The 21101-nt window shown below is 37.6% G+C and overlaps 1 protein-coding gene and 1 long non-coding RNA gene across 15 annotated transcripts in view; one reads left to right on the top strand and one right to left on the bottom strand.

Moving 5' to 3' along the window:
* PPFIA2 (PTPRF interacting protein alpha 2) overlaps positions 1–17060 on the top strand; it is a 356002-nt gene extending 338942 nt beyond the window's left edge. For 5 of the 14 annotated variants that reach the window (XM_080393254.1, XM_080393251.1, XM_080393249.1 and 2 more), the window contains 8 exons: positions 1594–1794; positions 3938–4000; positions 5419–5448; positions 7064–7239; positions 8086–8183; positions 9978–10153; positions 10248–10316; positions 11267–13066. In XM_080393254.1, coding sequence (XP_080249380.1) covers positions 1594–1794; positions 3938–4000; positions 5419–5448; positions 7064–7239; positions 8086–8183; positions 9978–10153; positions 10248–10316; positions 11267–11530 — 1077 coding nt within the window. In that variant the 3' untranslated portion in view covers positions 11531–13066. The other 9 variants (XM_080393253.1, XM_080393250.1, XM_080393245.1 and 6 more) reach the window with 3 other exon arrangements.
* Positions 13045–19694, bottom strand: LOC308066251. The gene is made up of 2 exons (XR_013929086.1): positions 19314–19694; positions 13045–18758 (listed from the first exon to the last, which is right to left on the bottom strand). It is a non-coding gene; the product is annotated as an uncharacterized lncRNA (long non-coding RNA).
* Positions 19695–21101: the final 1407 nt, after the last annotated feature.

Below are 21101 nucleotides of genomic sequence, written 5' to 3'. Positions count from 1 at the left end.
CCCAGCATTTATGCTTTCCTGCTTTTCAAGTGCATACATGAAAAAAAAAATGTCAAATTAAATGAGAATATTAAATACATTTTAAAGGTATGCATAGATTCCTCATGGTCCTTTGTTTAAGCACAGCTGGGTGTAATCTATATAATTCTTGGTTACATTTTTTTACTTTCATGAAACTTTGTATTTTGTTATTATGGTTAGTTGGAATTATATCATACTTTTAAGGTCTGTACTAGCATGGATGAAGGGCAGCACCTCATCCCGTCAGTGAGAATGGCTTTTTGAAACACAATGCAGTCATCCCTCAAGCTCTGCGATGCATCAGGGGTCAGTACAGAAAAACCTGACTGAGTTTTTTTGGCATCTGACATTCAAGTCTGTTTCTCTGTGACATGAAAGTGATCGAACAGCTGTTTTAACCAAATATTTCCTAGATAAGGTATAGACTTGTTAATAACCACACAGTACTTCCCTGTATTTTGAGAAATTAAATAAAAATCCTTTCAAATTGTCACTGCTTTCCAGATTTATTGGTGAATTTACTGATGGCATATTTTGACTCATTCCCTTGACCTTGTGTCCTCTTTCAGTAAACCATTATTAAGAGAAAAAAAATAAAAAAACTGGCTAATTCTGATGGCCTACTCAAGATGCACCTAGCTAGGTCTGTCTTTGTGTTCCATTGTGTTATCTCAGTGATTATGGCATTCACTGCTTATGTCCTTCTCACAGTTTTTGCTGTATTTCATACTGTGACAAAAACTTCCCACATGCATGTATTGCTGCTCTGGAATTACCTCCTTCGGGAGCAAAGAGCTGTAGACCCTGACAGTCATATTAATAAGGCAGCGCAAAATGAGAAAGCTGAGAAAACCAAGAAGAATTCATACTCGATAGGTCCCAGGAAAGACTGCTAGGAGTAGAGAGTACCTCTTACAAGGAAAGACTAAGTGGTGAGGTGAGAGGCGGTTGCTGTCCTAGGTGGTAATGTAGCTGTGCTCACATTGTACTGCAACTTCTAACCAGTATTTCTAGTTAGTATGTGACACCATACCAGGTTGATCCCAAATTTACAGTATTCTCAGTCGTCACTAAGTTGGTTTTCTGAACTGTGCTTGGTTCATTTTTACCAAGAAAATAAAAGCTGAGGAGTGTAAGATTGAGTACACTATGGGGATTAACAAGGAAAAAGAAAGCCAGTTTAGTACAAAAGTGAAAAAATTACTTAATTCCTCTTAGTTTGTTTCCTGTATATGATAAGACTATCAGATGGGCGGTAACACTGACTTTTGCCATTACTTGCTCATTAAAGACCTAGGAAAGGAGTAGCCCAGGTGATAGAGGTACACAGCTCTAATAATAATTCAAAGTATCCCTTGCTATAAGGTTCTGGTTACAAGAAAAGCAACAAAAAAGAGTTCACATGAAGCCATGGCAATTTCAAAGCTTCTGAAACAATTTTGTTTTGTTAAAGACTATGATATACATACTCATTTTTGTGTATTACCATGCTTCAGGTTGATAAGTGCCTTGATTAATTTTATTTGAGAAATGAAGCAATGCTTTGGATGAATGTGTCCTTTCTCTCAACAGCTCTGGCTAGGCATGCCAGCCTGGTATGTCGCTGCCTGCCGTGCCAACGTGAAGAGCGGAGCTATTATGTCTGCTTTGTCTGATACTGAGATTCAAAGAGAAATTGGAATCAGCAATCCTCTTCATCGCTTAAAGCTTCGACTAGCAATCCAGGAGATGGTATCGCTGACAAGTCCATCAGCACCTCCAACATCCAGAACAGTGAGTCCTGTTCAGCTAACTTTTTCTTCCCTGCCTCACCCTGCAGGAGTCTGCAGAAAGACTTTTGCAGTATGAGTGGCTCTATGGTAATACACACTTCACAATCAGTGAGAACTGTCCTATAGAGACTTAGAAGGACCTGCTCATCACTTGCTTGATAGTTGATCGCTGATATCTTTCCTTATAGCAGATATTATTCTTTTTTTTTAAGCCGTGCTTTTGATTAACCTTGATGTTATCTAAATGATCAGTATTGAGCATCTTATTTGTAATTTTACCTGTATTTTTTTCCTTTCTCTTCCTTCAAGTAATTTCTCCCAACCAAATCAGATTGCATTTCTCTTTTTTTTGTTTGTTTGTTTCTCTCTTTCTTTCCTTTTTTTTTTTTTTTTTTTTTTTTTTGAGGGGGTGCAGGGGGAGGGGTACAGGGGGATAAGGCAGGAGGGAGGAGAGGTTATGTGGGAACACAGCTCTTTTGATTCTTATTTACATTCCCCTTTTTTGCATCCTTTCAAATGTTATCTAATCTGAGTAAATTCTTTATGCTTTTAAGAGAATCAGTGATTGGAGGTATGAAGGGAAAGTCTGGAAGGGAGAAGTGGAGCATGTGCATTTGGTGAGGAAGGGAGAGAGTGGCAGCAGATGGGAAGGAAGCGAGTAAAGAAGAAACACAGAGATACAAGTCTGAAAGGAAAGGGGAATATATCAAAAAGAGCAAGAAAGTAGATTAGGGGAGAGTAAGAATATGTGCCGTAGATAAAGGAGTACCTTTTAGCTTTTAGTGGAAAATGAAGAAAACCAGGCCAAACTGATGAGAAAAAGAAACAAGGTAACAAAAGGGGAGTTTCATTCTGAAAGGCTCATGTTGATAGCCATGAAAGACACAACAGAAACTGTAACAAAACCAAAAGCAAACAAACAAACAAAAAAAAAAAAAAGGCTTGATCAGATGGGAATCATGGTGTAGAAGTGAGGCAAAAAGACTACTCAAGTAGTGCAGCCCAGACTTCTAAAAGTAAGACAGTAATAATGATGTTAATAATAATGATAAGAATGATGATTTGTAATCTCTTCATGGAATTAATGGAGAATCTTTTGGTGGAAATTAGAATTGAAATACTTTTGAGGGGTGCCAGATCCACTGAGCTACACAAGTAACTGGGCAACAGGACTCTAATGTTCCTATTGACTGGCCTTTTATCTTCATGTTGCTAGGGTTCTTGAAGTATTATAGTTCCCCATCTGATTATTTTCTCGCCTCAGAACAATTGTATATGTCATAACCATGGTAATATTATGTATCATAATGGATTTCACCTATGTAAAGTGGTATGTATTCAACATGATGTTGAATGCTAAACAAAATTCATTTTGATTTGAAAAGCATAAGAGCATATTTCAAAGCCTAAGAGCACTGACTGACACGAAATGAGAAAAGGGTACATTCAAGCTAGTAACATTGGGAATAATTTTGCCTTGTGTTTTAATTCTTCCTGAGTAATTGGCAGCACAAAGCTGCCCTGCCCTGGAACGTGCATTTCTGAGTCCCAAGTCTTTCTCAGGGAAGGAGCTCTTTTACTTCAGCTCTCAGGAAAACACAGCAGACTTCCATACCCCCTCCCTGCCTCATTTCATTGTCCTAGTAATAATCTGACTGAAAACAATAGGATGAGGAAAAATAGTTTTTCAAGTGAATTCTCTTGACGTTTTTGATTTACAGAAACTTGGCGGAAGCAATCATTATTTAGATGACAATATGAGCATGTGATGTGTGCAGAATATTTAGGCTGGAAAATCTTTGAGAACTGAAGTTTACCTCCAGACAGAGCTATGAGCTAAAGGTTATATTTGCCACTTGAAATGCAGCTTAAATTATCATTCTTTCCTTTGTGACGGTGCTCTGCTGGACTTCATCCATCTGTTCTAGTTGAAATACTCCATCACATCTGTTCAGAAACCTCTAACAAAATATATAAAACAAGTTGTCTAAAGTTGTCTCTAGTTGCAGCTTGGTAGAGGCAAGAACATGGTTGTGCTGATGGTGATGCTATACGCTGTTAACTTACAGTGGTGCTGCCTTTCTTCTTTACCACTGCTTACCTAATGTGGATCCCACCTGCCTTCCTGTGGGCCTTGTCCATAGCCCTCAGGCAATGTTTGGGTGACCCATGAAGAAATGGAAAATCTTGCTGCTCCAGCTAAAACGGTTAGTCTTTCCACTTCCATTTAAAATGGTTTCAGTGCTTGAAAGAGAACTAGGATGTATCAGCTTTAATGTATATGCCGTATCTTCTGTAGGATGCTTCCCAAGCATGCCATTAGAAAATTGCAGGGAGTAGTGAAATTGAATTTAAAGAACAGTTACATTATTTCTCAGCAAAAGACATTACAAACTGTACTGCAATCACAAAAATTGTGTGAACGTAAAACTGGTATTGGAGTTTGACAGTACATTATAGTTTCACTGCCAGTGTGAAACCACATTTAGTGAAATGAAATTGTTGCAGTTACAGCTGTGACATTTCCCCTGTACTCTACTCCCTAGTACCTCTCTAAATATAGTTTTATATCTGCTGAAATAGAAAAATAAGTACAGGCTTGAGAAGGGTGCATTACACAACTTGGTGTTTTCATTAATGCTGGGTCTTTCATGTCCATACTTGTGAATTCATGCTCTTTGATTTAGGGTGCATGGTGTTATTTATTTATTAGTTTTTGTCAAACCTCTCCCTGCTTTGCAGGGACATAAATAAATATTAATGGATTTTATTCAATAGTTCTCTCTTTTTACATTGAACATATGTTATTTTAGGTTTTGTTTTTATCATAACAACTTCATAACAGTGCTTATAAAACATGATATAACCCTACAGTGAGTCTGGAAACCTGTCTTCAGTTTGGAAAATTTTGTAGTCAGCCAATTCATAAATGGTGAAGGAGGTACTGAAATTAAAATTTGATGCAATAAAGACTTATTTCTTAGAAATTTATGCTTGCTATGCTATTTTAAATTTTGTCATAAATGTTCATGAAGCAGATTCTCATCGATAATTTATTTTTGTTTACAACAGAGCTCATTTTTAATTATATTATTCTTGGTAAAGATAAATACAAACATAACAACACTCAACTGACCAGAAATAGAGTTGATCCTGTTTAACTGGCCAGCCAGGAAATCTAATTTTGCCATAAGAATTGTTACATAGAAAGCTCCTTTACAATACAGTCACAAGAAGACAGCTTTTTATTGTGAATGTCGCATAATCTAACTAGAAACAAAAAATGGCATCTCTAATGCCCAGCTTTGTAAGTAAATGGTTGTGATTTGATTGTGAAACCATAAAAAGTGTTTAAGATAATGCTGTAAAGTTTCACCAAGCTATAATGATTTTATATCCTGAAAACATAGTGAGATTTGCCCTACTAAGATTTTATGGGTTTGGTCTTGTAATTTTAAAGGTATAGCCTAGGGCATTGCCACTGCTGGAGTTACTTTATCAGCACATTTTATGTGTGTGTTTTCATTTGTACTAAGATTAACATACACATGAAAACCACATCTTTTTATAACTCATTTTTATTGTCTTTTTACCTGCTTTACTAATTGCTTCTTGCTGATAACAGAAGGAGTCTGAAGAAGGCAGCTGGGCTCAGGTATGACACTTTCACATACTTTTTTTCAATGAAAAGCCAATAATAATGTAATTAACAGTGTATCAATATGCATAGAGTATAGTATTATGACAGTATCTCAACGATTGAATTATGATTTACACATTTTAGAGTTCTCATACAAAAAAAAATATTCTCTGGACAGGTTTGCTAGGTAAAGCACAAAGAGGCATATATGCTGCAAATATTTTTCTTGAAAGAAATGGTTACATTCCAGAGACCCATTCTACCTCCCAACTAAATCTAAATAAATATTTTCCTCATTTTTGAGAACAGGCTAATAAAATATGCCAAGAGTTTGAGATCTAACATTTCTAAAATTACACTGGACTTTTTCTAGGACAACAGTATAAATCACACCCAAGTATCAGTCTACAAATAGTCTTGTATAATTAGGAAGAAATTTTTTCAATTTCATTAGACTATTAGTTACTTCTATTTTTAAACTTCTTTCTCTGCCTTTAACATGCACACTTACACAATCTTACTGTCTTTACTTATGGCATTTCTTTCTTCTTCAAAATCTCACCAGAATGAGAAATGAGGGGACTGTCTTTTCCCCCATAGAAAATACATCCAGCTCACACTGTGTTACCCTTTTGTGTGTAATAACAGGATACGTTAAAAACAAAACCCGAAAAATAGTTAGGCTTGAAAGCGATGCTCAAAGCTGAGCGTGATCCTATTGAGAAGGTGTTAATCTTACAATTTATGAGTTCTCTTTTCTGTTAAGCTTTAGTATTACAAAATAATTGGCCATAGCGAGATGTAAAATCTATTTTACGTCTTGATTGTGAAACTCCTATAAAAATAGCTCAACATGCGTGTGTTTTTTTCCTTACCCTATTGAAATTTCAACTGAACAGCGAAGTAGCTTAATGCCTGAATACTGGCTTCTAGGAGGAATCTGATTTGCTCCTATCTTAAAGAATTAATCTCTTGAGCACCACATATGATGCACTTAGGTTTAAACTGTTCACAGTTGAAAATACCTGAGTATTAGAATGTGTATGCTCACCTGCTCTGACTGATGGTGAACAAAAGCCTGGCTGACAAACAACTGAAGCTAACTTGTAGTCTTGAAAGGACTACATGTGTGTAACCATGAAGTGTCATTAGGTCCTATTTAGGAAATCCTAGCCGCCGCTTAAACAGTGACACAAGCTTCAGTTGATTCCCTGGGGCCATGTTTGTATTACCAAGTTCAATGTAGGATTTGCCTAGCATAATATTCTAGAAGGTCAATTGAAAGCAAGATATGAAACAAACACATTTTGATTGTGTAATGTTTGCTTGCATTTAAAACTCAAAATTGAAACTATCATTTCTTATTACAAAAAATTGCTTAAAATTTACAGATAGAAAACAAGCCACAACAGGCAAAACTGCTGTCAGTAACAAATATCTCACAGTGGCTTCTAGCCCCAATGCCAAAATGATGTAAAAACAGAATGCTGGGAGGTTTTTAGACAGGGTTTCTAAGCTAGGAAGTCTCACTAGAAATGAGCATAGTAGAGAGATAGTCTGTCTTTAGTCTGTGGTGCAACCTTGAACAAACTCAAGAATTTATTCCCCTCTACCTTTTTTTTCCCTGTAGACCCTGGCTTATGGTGATATGAACCACGAATGGATAGGTAACGAATGGCTCCCCAGTCTGGGCTTACCTCAGTACCGAAGTTATTTTATGGAATGCCTCGTAGATGCAAGAATGTTAGATCACCTGACAAAGAAAGATCTGCGTGTGCACTTAAAAATGGTGGATAGCTTTCATCGGTATGTTGGCATAAAACTACACCTATAAAGAACTTTATGTGTCTGACATAGTGCTCACTGCTGCACAGAATAAAAACACTTACTTTCTGTTGTTCTGGTGTGGAAAACCACACAGATAAGTGAGTGCTGAGTGTCAGAAACCTGAATTGAGAGAGATTCTTTTAGTAATAGCAACCACATGGCAATTATGTCTCTCAAAACTGATACCGATACAGATAAATTTCACAATAAGTGGGAGAACCATTAATATATATAAGGGCCTGACAATACAGAAATGGTAATAATTTATTAAGTGCTTTAAAGTATCAGAAAGTGGTAGACTAAGATTTGAAGCCCTGAGTTCTCATAATAATGAAAAGCTACTGTGTGTAGTACATAAAAGCTGTTAACAGTACGAGCAAATTGACAGTTGTTTGGGTTATCTAGGGATATAGCCAGGAAGCTAAATTGGAAATACAGAAATAAAGGCATTTAGACTTTAGGGAGAATGATGTTTATGTGACAAGAAGTGGATTTTTTTAAACATGGTGTCTGATTTGTCACTTTTTTGAGGCCTGATTTGACAAAACATTTGATGGCTTGCAAGGGCTGACCTTTTCTGAATATGATTTCTAATGTTTGGGGTTTCTTATGCTAGAAAGAACATACTTGTTTTGGTTTTGTCCATTTCATTTTTGAATTTGGTGGGGTTTTTTGAATGGTTTAGCTCTCCTCGCTGTCCTCAAGATTTGCTCTGCGGACACCATGAAATACCTCATATGTAATGCCAGAAATAACACCCTACGTACATTCCCATCTTCAAAATTCTCTTTATTAACTCTGTAAATGTTTCTCTTTAAATAACAGAACAAGCCTACAATATGGAATCATGTGTTTAAAGAGGTTGAATTATGATAGAAAAGAACTGGAAAAGCGAAGAGAAATGAGTCAGCATGAAATAAAAGGTGAAAGTTCCTGGGAATGAATACTGGGAATGTTTCTTCTCTTGAAGCTTGACACTGTTAATCCATTGTCATGCCATTTTAGCAGAGCATTTGAGCATGTGTTTTAAGTAAAACTTAACGTAAGTCCATCTGTCTTCAGAACACAAAATATCTCCTTAAATCAGGCACAGTTAAGTACTTCGCTAAATTGGGGCTGCAATTCCAAATGGTGCTTTGATACATGTGTTTTGCTAAACTGGACTGGGGGGATGGATCTTATCCTAGCCTCTTTCAGTCTCAGAAGCAGAAGACCAAATAACCTACAGCTCAATAGGATGTGCTGGGGGCAACAGTGGGAAATGGGAGCACTCAGGACCCTGATACTGTGCTCCTGCTTTTGAAAACCTTTGTCTGTGATTTCTTTCTTCAAAATGCTTATCATAAAAACGTTGCTTGGAGGGGTAGCCACTGAGGCAGCTGGTTGGATATAAGAACAAGTTCCTAACAGAAGTGGCCTTATTAGAATATTTAACAGCTGAATTTAAAGTATTTTTCTGTGTAAAGCTCTCTAGAGCAGTTGCAGGCTCGTAATAATCAGAGTGGTTGGGTTTTTTTCCATTATCAGAAGTGAATCCTTTGACTCCTTTAAGCATTTCCAGCTCTAGCAAAGGTAGCAGTTAACACTTCTCAAGCACAATGCTGATTGGAAGAGCTAAAAAAAGGGGGAATTAATTAAAAGGAGGAATGGCTACAGTGAAAATGTGCATTTGGTCAAGGCAGATGATGGCATGCGCTGATGCAAAGACTTTGCCTTGGATGTGTGAGGCATCAGTTTCAGTACAGCTGGAGACTGATGCGGGAGCGTCTCAGATTCTGGTGTTGCTTCAATGCTAGCCACTGCTAGAACAAGGGTAATAACTCACAGCCTCTTCTGTCTGACTTTCACTCTGTCATGCATTGGTCAGTTAGACATGGTCCCAGGTAGAATTCGGTTTCAGTGATCCCTGGCTGCCATGCTGTGTTTCAGCAGATCCTGACACTAAAGTCTGGGATGTTCTTGGCAGGCAGTGGAGAATGCCATTCCCAGAACAGCTACATTAGCTTGATTTGCAAGATTTCAGGAAAAAGCTTCATCACTTAGTAACACAAAACTCAGTATTACATTTCCACTTGCATGTAAAAAGATCAGTATAAGTAACTTTTAGTCTTACAGGCAGGATAGGATATTTTTTAATATAACAGTCAAATCCTCAAAAATAGTTTCCTAGCTCATTTTGTTGCCTTAGCTTTATAATTGGCATGGACCTTAACAGCTCAACCAGCTTTCTGAGCTAAAAATAGTTTTACTCTCTAAAACTGTGAACTTGTCGTTTGCTTTATGGCATGTTATAAAATGGTAGGTGCTGACCTGGTGCTCAAAATGTTTAATACAAAACTCTCAAGTAAAGCCTCGAGGAATGGATATTTTTCCTGTGCCCTGGCACTATTAAACTGTAAAATCTTGCCTAAGAATTGAAAAGGGCCACAGGAGGTGGGAGGAATTGCATTCTGGAGATGTCCTCTGGAGGCACGTTTCTCCTTTGGAAACATTATTTAGAATACACATTTAACTGGAAGGTTGCTCAAATCACCCATTTTTTTTGAATAGCTATATGAATAGCTTTAATACAGATATATTAATAGTTTGCTGGTATTCCTCATTTAAGAAATAAAGCAGTATGACATCCACAGTGCATGCACAACTGCATGCATTCACCTGTACAGTTCAGAGGTTACTGGGTATCAGGAGACTGAACCGGTGTTATGTCCTTACAGATGTGCTGGTATGGAGCAATGATCGAGTCATACGCTGGATACAAGCTATTGGCCTCCGAGAATATGCAAATAATATTCTAGAAAGTGGCGTACATGGTTCACTTATAGCACTGGATGAAAACTTTGATTACAGCAGTTTAGCTTTATTATTACAGATTCCAACACAAAACACCCAGGCAAGTTTGCTCATGCTACTTCTGGTTAATCTGTACCCATTATTGCCTTTTATTCATCTTCAAAAATTTTAATTTTTCACTTTGGTATCTCTAGGCACGGCAGATCCTTGAGAGAGAATACAACAACCTTTTAGCACTAGGAACTGAAAGACGACTTGAGGAAGTAATTAATTTTATTTTCAGTATTTATCAAATATCACAGTAAAATATAAAAATTAAATTGAATGTATGAAGACATTTGCACATTGTTAAAGAGTCAACTTAGTAAATGCCAGGCAAGGTTTTTAAAGTAACCTCAGTATGGCTACATATTAATCTAATTTTGGATGCTAAATTTGGCACTGCACTCTTACCTTAAGATGAACATTTTCCATAGAGGAAACATGCAGAAAGAAGTGGAAGATTCACTGGCCAGAGCAAGTGGCAGGGGGGTGGGATACCTGTGCAACCTATTCTGTAGGACCCTTATTTTCTTTAAAAATAAAGAAGAAAGAAGAAAAGTGGATTTTTGGTGGGGTTTTGGTTTGGGGGTTTTTTGGTTCTTCAAAGTTAATCAATATGCAATAGAATGGGATTTGGGGTAGTTATCTAGGATGGAGAATCTCAATTCCACCTATGGAAAATACCCATCTTAAGGTAAGAGTCCAGTGCAAAAATGTTCATCTTGGACTTCTGCATGTGAGGAGAAATAAAACTTTTAAGGACTTGCTGAAAATGTGAGATACCTATGAAATCTGTGCATGCACATGAGTGTTTAATTCTTTATTAGCGCTTCACATAAGCCTCCTAATGCAGTAACAAACCACTGAAGTATCTGTCGCTGTATTTGCAAGACATCTGACTTATAAGAAAGTTCTACTTTAGCTGATACTAAAACCCTCTAAATGTATCAAGCCAGAGATTTAAGAAGAGTTTCCCACCCTAGCATTTAATATTTTCTAAAGCATTTACTTTTACAAGAGTGTCTCAAATGCACTGCAGTTACTGGATGCAATGCAACAGAGCATGTAGTCGTTGTGGAACACATTTGACAGTGGGAGAGGCAGCAGACAGCAGGATAATTAATCAAAAAAATTCATTTTGCTTTATCAAATACAACTCTTGTGTTGACAGAGCGATGACAAGAACTTCAGACGTGGCCCGTCCTGGCGACGACAATTTCCTCCACGTGAGGTTCATGGGATCAGCATGATGCCGGGCTCCTCGGAAACGCTGCCAGCTGGGTTCAGATTAACCACAACATCAGGGCAGTCACGGAAGATGCCAACTGATGGTATGCAGTCATTTCTGCACTTAACTGTTGAAAAGCAAGAGGCTTCTTCTAAATTGACATTTACCGCCTGTCCATATTGCACCAGAAAGACTGCATTCATGTAACTAGGATGAGTGGAGTCTGGGAGAGTTGATATAGGGAATGGAAAAGCACTGACTCGGCCCACTATTGATTTTTTCAGGTTTGCTTTGGACTGTCAGTGTTTGTTTAAAAATAAGAAAAAAGCCATCTAGCCATCAGAAAGAGAGGAATTAATTTACTGACTTTCACCTAACATTGCACATAATGTCTAAACAATTTTTTTAGCTCGTTACCCTCTCTAGCAGGTGGAGTCTATTTTAGAGAATGAATTAAGAAATGGCTATCACCTTTATTTTCCTATTTGAATTTTAAACTAACTAGCTTAGCCTTGACCATCAAATAACTCAAGCTGATAAAAATTAATAACAATCAGACAGGTGGTATAGTTAACAAATACTGAATTTCAGGTACTGAGTTACTGTATACCAGTCTTAATTTTCTCTGAGAATCTTTTAATTTCCAAAAGATTCACTAACTCAGCAATGATTGGAAAAGTAGCAAGCAGATCATATATAAAAAAAATAAGTAAAATTTGGAAATCATTGCAAGAGAGCAAGGAGAAAATTCCATTCCAGCTATTCCTTCAGGTATGTGGATGAGAAAGCCATGTATACACGCCTGAAGTTCTGAGAAGTACTAGTACAGACTGGCCCATTTGAAATACTGCTGTTTATTTCCTCATGGGAGAATTTAGGTCTATGCATAGACTTGTCCCAAAGTAATTTAGTACACTGCTTGTAGTGTGCTTGTAGCGATTACATTCTGTAACTCTTGAATGAACTTGGTATGACAATATTGCCATCTATAGAGCCATCTAAATTCCATTGAAGTTTCTCACCTTTAAAAACAACTTTGTAGTTGCAATTACAGATTGAATAATTTACTGATTGCATCACTGATTTCCATTTTCACTGCTCATATGCACGCTTTGCTTTTAATCCTGCACTTTTTGAAAATGATGAAGCTGTAAAACAAGAATCCTTTCCAAGGCACGTTCCGTGTACAAATGAAGATACTGGCTCCCTAGGTGTTTCCATGGCCTGCATTACTCTAGTAGCTAAGAACCTTCAAAACATTCATCTTCTAGCCATAATATGATGTAGAAGATATTATTACCATTTTAAAGATGGGCAACTAAGACACAAGGGAGGTTTAGTGATTTACTTGAGGTCTTCCAGGCAGTTTGTCATTGAACTGGGTACTGAACTCAGTAGACTTAAAGGTAGGTGTCTTTGAAGACCTACGTCTTCATCCAGGATCTCACTTCCTACCTCCCAGTGCTAAGAAAGCAGCAGTATTTAAACAGCAGGATAGGTACAGCATTAGGACTTCCAACAAAATAAAGACAAAATTGAGTTTTAAGCTGCATCCACTTAAGACAGATTTCAGTAGTACACCAGACATGAAGAAACGGAGTTCTGAACTAGACCATGCCCAGATCATGTTATAGTAAGCCACGGAGCAATTGAATAGCCACCCTTGCAGTGGGAAACAGACTGCTTTGTTTTCTTCATGATTCTAAAGAGGTTCTGGTTTGTTTCTTTTTTTTTTTTTTTTTTTTTTTTGCAATTTGCAGTTGCTTCATCACGACTGCAGAGGTTAGACAGCTCAACAGTTCGCACATACTCATGCTGACAAGGCCTAGCAAAGAAGCCAGCACTGAATTGTTGTGAGTATCCATAAGGGGCCATCATGAAAGCTCGTTGTAACTGTATGCTACACCAAATAATCCTTGGCATCATTCAAGCAAGAGACAGAACGGAGCAGAGGGCTCACTCAGACTCGCTAGGGTGGTCATTTGATCACAAGAGTCTCAAGCTCAGTCCAGGAGATGCTATGCTATTCTTTTCCCTATCTCAAAGAGCAGGTTCCTTCTGCTGGAACCATTTTAGCAGATAAGACAAAAGTTTTCAGACAACTCTGTTCAGATGATGGCTCACCAACCATAATGTATTTTGTATGCTCTCAAACTTAAAGCTAGAATTGGAGAGACAGCAATAGGCACAGGGAGTCAATTTACTTCATGAGATCTTGAAGGAGTTCTGCCAGTAGCTAGAAAGGGGGAGGGGTGGGTGTGCACGTGTGTGAGGAAAAAAAAAAAGCTAGTAAAGCAGAAGCAATTTACTCTTTTTTTTTTTTAACGAGAGATATGGGTCACATTAGAACATCAGGTAGCTGCCTAAAGTTTGAACAAAACTTCCCCTATACAGAAAATCTTCCAAAGTTACCTATTTCAGAGATTCTTGTAGTTTTCAAATCACTCAGAATTGACCAGTGACAAAGAAAGGATATTCTGAGCTGGGTGCAACTTTGGATCACATTTAGTGATGGAATTCATGTTGCATTTCCCCCCACTTATCTTCTGAATGTGGCTATGAGTCTCACATATTCACATTTCCAGAGCTCTATGGGAATACACTGGTTTCTGCTACATCACAAGTTTTGCAAAAAATACTAACATGATGAGCGCTTTCATCAGTCTGGCACCATTTCATGCTAATATTTTGTCAGCAAAACTGTTTTCCATTTAGTTACTCAGGGGATTGTAGGGGAGCTGGAAAGAATATTTGGATAGTGTGCTTCAATAGCTATTACATATTGTAGGCAAGACATGCCAGGATCTGCAACAAAGGCCTTTTTTTTTTTTTTGAGATCCCCAAGTCTGGGAGAGGCTTGGGGCCATCAAGATTTTACTAAACCTGGGCAGGTTCAGAAAGTGCTTAGGAACAGCAAATGTTACCAGCGGAAAATGTAGATTGCTCACGATCCTGCTGATGACATGAGCCTTACTTCATAGATCTTCAGGAGACTGCAAGAGTATAAAATCTTAATCTAGTAAAAAAGGAACCTTTACATGTCACCACTTAAAAATAAGTATAGGAGATATTTTATCTTTTTTTTCTAAAATAACTAAGTTTATCAGCTAGTCCTACAAAGATGATGATGAAACACTTAAACTACATAAATCTTTTTATGTGTATGTATGTATAGATTAGAGCTTGGTGTTACGTCAGGAAAGTCAATAACAGTACTCTCACTGTGTTCAGCAGGGGTAGAAACTGATAGCAGAGATGCATATATTTTCTCCTCTATGCTTCAGAATTGCAAAATTGAAAGCAATAAAGTATGACCAAGTAATTAAGTTGGAACACCAAGCTGTCTATTAGGCCAATAGTAATGGGTCAGGCACGTGAGATGATGCTTTCTAATAGGTCTGAAGAGTGCAACAAGGGCAGAAATTGAAAATTGGTAGCTTAACAAAAAATAATTTAAGATTATCCAAACTGTATATTCCTGCTGCATTCAAAAATTGTCTAAAAAGTAGCAATCCACAAACAGAAATACAGTAGCAAAATTTGCTGGCACTGTAAATATGGGAGTTATGTATTTTGAGCAAAAATATGTTTATACAAAGTTACACAGGCTATAAAAACTGAAATTTCTATAGCAGTATTAGTAATGTTTCAAGTATCATTCAATTAATAAGTATCATATCAGTACTTGCTGCTTTTCCACTATTTCACTGATTACACTCCAATCTTAAATGCTTGAGAGATTCGTAAGAACATCAAATTTACCTCTAAATTGTAAAGGTTAATATATGAGGATGACTGACACTAATATACTACTATTTCCTTTAACTTTCCATATATACTCCTTTTAGAGAAGCAACAAGATGGTATGGACTAGACAGAACATACACTGTTACTGTTCATAAGTGCAATTTCAAAATGTCATGCAGGTTAGAAACCAAAGAGCAAGTTAAAATAATTTTGGATTTCAGTGAATTATATAAAAAATATGTAGGGAAAAATTTCCTTCGTTATTAAATCAAACTTAAAACCCATTACCTGACTCTCAAGGATGAATGCATAAACAAAATCTGCTCATATGGGGGATGTGAGGTTGGTTGAAGGGCAACAGAAGAGTTTTCAGAATTTTGTGATCACAGTTCCTGAGTAACAGTTTCTTCGCGGGAACTGATTGATAGTGGGACAAAAGGGACAATTATTTATTACAACATGCCTCCTGAAATTTTCCAGATCCAGGTCAGACTGAGACCCAGGCTTGTAACACCTTGCCTAGAATACAGCAGAATACTGTGTTACTCTGGTGACTAAACCATCTGCATGCACAGAATCAGGGACTGATTCTAACTGAGAAGCAGAGGGGATGGACAGCTGGATGAGCTATCACAAAATAGCAATAAAAGAGAATTTCTAATATAGCAAAAGGGAATATGCATGTGAAGAGCAGACTGAAAAAAGAACTGCAAACAGGTTGCACGTGGAACAAATGACATGGCCTGTGATCACAGCAGGTGCATTATGCTACTCACCTTTCTCAGAGAATGTCAAAGCCTCGTATTTCAAAACAGTTTATGCCAACAATATCAATTGGATACAACCTTACAGTGTCTTACAGTGCCTTCACAATAGCTGTGTTCAATTAATATGCTTTCAAGTTGTGTTTCAGGTATTTTTTTTAAACACTTGTTGAAACCACCATGACAAGCTGCCAGAAACCATGAACTGACATTCTCAGAACAGTTACATAAGCATATTCCGCACAGTCCAGTTAAGAACTTTAAGACTGCTGGTGTCTGGCCATTTAATCTTGCAAGAAGTTTACCATAGAGCACATGGGACAGGTAAAGCTTTCTGCTGTGGTGACTGTTGCCCAGCTGAGCATCTGCAATGCCGTTACACAGCCAGTGGATGTGGCAGTCACACTGTCTAAGCTTTCCCAACACTCTTCTCTTATTAAAACGCTTGTCACCACCAAGTCAGAAGGCTCAGTCAGGACAGTTTCACTGCCATAGGCTGGGGCAATAGAATACACTAGTTTCACTTCTATTCTAACAAAATGTCAAAGGAGATTTGGCAAAAACCAATGGTGTACGTAACAAATGAAGGTTTCCAAGGAGGATGTGTAGACAGATGGAGAAGAAGAGTTCCAAAAAGTCGTGACTGATAATCTGGAAACAGCTGATCCATAGCAGAGAAATCATCAGGGTGAAAAAGATAAATGCTATCAAGCTGCAGTGAACATGAGAATCACAGAGTACATCAACAAGGTCTATACACTTAAAATGTGTGTTCAGCCTTGTGCCAAACAGGCAAAGGTCTCCAGATGCAGGAAACAAACTGCAGTGCTGAATCTAAACAGCAAGAAAACAACTGTAAAATTAACATAAGCAGGAGCCTATTTTGATCTAGGACAACAATAGATTAAAATGCATTATTAATAGATTTATGTTGCAGAGCTAAAATTAAACAACAAATGCATGTCTCCCTCAGACACTCAAACCCCATGTTTTAGTAAAACATTCAATAGCTTACTTAGTCCTATAATACTTTTCTGGTGTCATTGCATCCTAGACCAAATTAGAATCAAAGAATCTTTCTAATTAATGTTTGTTTATTTTTTCTCTTAGATGTCATCTCTTTCTTCTACTTTACCTGAAGTGCACTACCACTACTTAGGAAAAAAGAGCATTAAAACTCTCTGCAAGAACAGGGTAATAGGGAAGAGAATACATACAGTTTCTCAGACAAAGAGTTATGATGTTCCTTTCATGTATTGGTTAGTTTAAAACAAGAATAAAAAAAAATACCTAAATTACTACCAAAATAAAAGAAAAACAAAACACCCTCCCCCTTTCCTCTCAGCATCTCTGTCATCAGAAATTTGGCAGTAGTGCACATCCAAAGCTTTTATCAAATGAAGCCACTCATTTTTACATTGTTCCATCTGTTTTACTGTAAAATATTAGACATTTATGTATTTCCTGTGTATGTATTTCTTTTAAAATGTGTAAGTCTTATGTAAATGGATATAAATATGATTTTTTAAAAATAAAATATATGGTACATGGGGTCTCAGTGCAAACATTTGACAATACAGTGTCAATAATACTGTTTGTATCTTTCCATTTCACCATTTTTACAGTTTTTGGATTGTAACAGTCAAATTAATATGTTTAGCAGAGTTAGAAGCTTCAACATATTCCTACTGAGAAAATCTGTCAATACTTAAAGCTGAACACCTGCCTCTGATGATGTATAATAGAATGACATAACCTGGAACTGGAGCCAAAATGGATCTCTAAAGACAAAATAGAAATGTTAGATATCTATAGAGAAGCACCATGATGGCTCGCCTCTTAAAAACAAATAAACAAACCCAGAAGAACTGTTTACAAAAAAAAAAAAAAAAAAAAAAAAAAAAAAAAAGGAAAAAAAAGGCAATTTAATAAAAACATGATTTATACAAAAAACCAAAAACTTTCTTCTATGTTACCTGCGGACCAAGAAGAATCTTGCTTTACCAAGAGCCACCTTTTTGTTCCAGGATCTTCAGACACCAGCCAGCATTGGAAAATTAAATCTAATATGTGCATAGAATCAGATTCTTGTTTCCAGATATACTCAACAAAGAAAAAGAAAGAAAAGAGAAGCCAACCCCCACCATTTCTTCATTACAACAGGGCATTAGACAGGCTCCTGTCTAATGTTACGCTTTTAGCCAAGATGGCCTTGCTGAGACTTCACAGAAGTCAGTTTTATCAGAGGAAATAACTGAAAGACAGAGTGATTAATATATAGTGTATAAAAGTTTAGAAGAGCAACTATTACCTGCTGTGGCTTTATTTGGTGGTGTTATTGTTGTTTATTCTTTGTTTAAATGGGAAGTTTCAAAGTAAGACCTACTTAATAGTCATTTACCTATTTGCTATTTTTCTGCTGCTTGATCTTAGCACAAGACCTGTCTTTTAGTTATTTCTTTTAGCAGTTTGATCTGCAATGTTTGCACGTACATAAACATTTGTTTTGTCTATTTTCATTTGGCAAACTTCAGTTGATCAGATGGTGAAAGATTCCCCCCCACCCACCCACCCAGTGTCAATAAAAAAGAATTCAGTGCTATTTGTGTTTATAAGTCTATTAAGCTTGGTACATAGTAGCATTAAAATAGTTTGGATGCCAGATACGTATAGCTAAGCACAAGCACGTTTTGCCACTAACGAGTTACGACGGATTTACTGGTCAGAATCTGCCACGAGAGGGAGCACTAAACTTGCTGATGGGTACGATATGAGGGCTTGGGTTAGCACACAACTCTGTACAGACACCGGCTCTTTCACTCACAGTTGCTTGGGCTTAACTGACATCATTGCTGATGCTCCTTCTTCTCCTCCCTCAACCTCCTTTGGAATTATTTTGGTCCAGAATGTCACGAAGTAAAGCACTGCAAACACCATGTTGAGTGGTTGCGGTATCATTTGAACACACCTCCCCTTGTAACCGCCAGCTCCCATTTTATGGAGTTTCTTTTACCGCCTGCACTGTCATAGCCCACGCTCAAATTCAGGGGGCGGAGGGGAATGAGGTGTGTTGAGGAAAAGAACGAGCAAGATCTTGCAACCAAAGCTGCAGTTATCCTGCCCCATGAGTACAGCACCCCCAGATTATTTATTTCACAGTAGAAGAAAACAGACCAAAAGAATTAAAAATATATATTGAAAAGACTATTATTGTGACTACAGTTTTGATCTAATGCTAACATATAAAATCTCCTAGTACATCCTTGTGTCCCCCACGTGAGCTGAAGCTGTACTCTCAACAGCTAGAAATTATGGCCATGCTAAATGTTGTCTAGTTAGCTCCAACCCTTTCAGTATGCTGGGAACAATCACTACATCAACCCCTTCCAGCCAAGTTTCCATAACCCCCTGACCATTCAAATCTACCTACATGCTTCTCCTCTCTAAAAAAAAAATTAAGAAAATGAGTGCTCTCCTACCACTTGTTAAAGGGGCTTGTTCTTCCTTGCTGGTATAACCAGGTTGTTGGGCAGCACCAGAGCTGTGTCCTTCTCCCTTTCTCCAGCTTGGCACAAAGCTAAAGCTGTAGAGACAAAGCATCTGCAATCACATTTCCTCAGCAAAAGGCTGCTTCTGGGAAAAAAAAGCAATGCCTGTAAACCAACTATTTTTCCATACTGTACTTCTGCAATAAGGTGGCTTTCTTTGCCTGGGTTTTCTGAATGCTGATGAATGAGACATCTGGCATTTCTGGAATTCTTCACATTACCAGATCAGTAGCAGAGTGAGTACACCTGACCACTCTGCTCCTCTATTTTATCCCAGTCTTGACCTTAAATGATTCCCACCAAAACAGAAAAAAAAAAGGGGGGGGGGGGGGCACGACATGGGAGGAGAAAGAAAACTAAAAAAAAGCTGCTCAGCCTTCCATAGAAAGCAGAAGTTATTACAAATATTTTTGTCATGGATTAAGAATGTTAACTATTCAAGCTCTTCACAAACAGTTCAGAGGACAGAAAATTGTTTATTGTCAGTATTAATATGAGCAAATAGCCCCTCAGAAAGGTAAGTGCCTAAATATCCATTACTAATGTTGCTGTTGGGTTTTTTTAAAAAAAAATGTCTGATATTAATTCTCTCTTCTTTAAAAAAAAAGAGCCCCAAACTAGAAAACAGGTTACCTTTCCTTACAAACAGAGAAACTGGTGTAGGAACATAAGACGTCATTGTGTAAACCATACAAGATCTAGGAAATTAACTCTCTTCTCTGACACCTTTTTGCAGTATCTTTACTAGAGGGCTTGTGCTCTGACTAATTAGTTCCCCTTCCCTGCTTATGCAATTACAACATGATGGCAGCAGCCAGGATAACTACAGCAAACATACACGACATCTCAGCTTTCACTGTATAAAAAAGTAATAGCTATGCACCTCATGAATGTGCTACAGTTTCTCTGGGCTAAGACCCTTGAGGTGTCTCATTGACTGAAAAAAAACATCAGTGACAACTCCCAAGATCTCTCTCTTGCCCTGTAGCTGTTCGGCACAGGTTGCTAAGTTGCAGCACTGTGAAACTAAAAAACACTCAGTAGTCTCTGCAAAGCATTCTGTTATTTGGCATGGGCCTCCTACTAAAGCCTTGATATTTGAATAATCCATCCAGAAGAAAATAATACCTTCAACAAATTGCAACTTATATATTTTGGGAAAGTTACCAGGACATCTCTGAGGAGCAAAATATACTCCCATATATAAATCACTAATGTGTAGAGTTAGCATATCTACTGTAAAGCATCAGTAGCCTTCACTGAGTCTTTTAAGTGCTTTTGACTCCCTGTTCAGATTATGATTTTCAACTCAAACAGCTGAGCCAGGTGGCTATGTTATGCAATTATTTGGCAAAAAAACAAGTACAGCACAGACTCAGTCTAGCCTGGTTTATATGACTGTACAACCTGGTTCAGCGTGGTTGGCTCAGCTGCATGCAGTCCCTGGCGAAAAACCACAGGCACATTTTATTTATTTCCTACGTAACTAACAGAGCTCATTGACTACAGAAAAGTCACAGGCACAAAGCAACATCAGGGTTTGGCTCATGTTAATTAGCACTTATCACCTTCTAGCTCCTACATCTATCTGCCGATTTATTTTGTCACTTAAGAGGCCTATCATCCTTACCTCTATCCAGTGGGAGATAACTATTTTTGGACTCTTTCAAGGACACACTACCTTAGCAAAATAGGCCTAGACTTAACTTCCACCTTAGC

Source organism: Falco punctatus (assembly GCF_963210335.1).
Source record: "Falco punctatus genome assembly, chromosome: 6".
Classification (NCBI taxonomy): domain Eukaryota; kingdom Metazoa; phylum Chordata; class Aves; order Falconiformes; family Falconidae; genus Falco; species Falco punctatus.
This window is presented reverse-complemented; position numbering and strand designations above follow the sequence as displayed.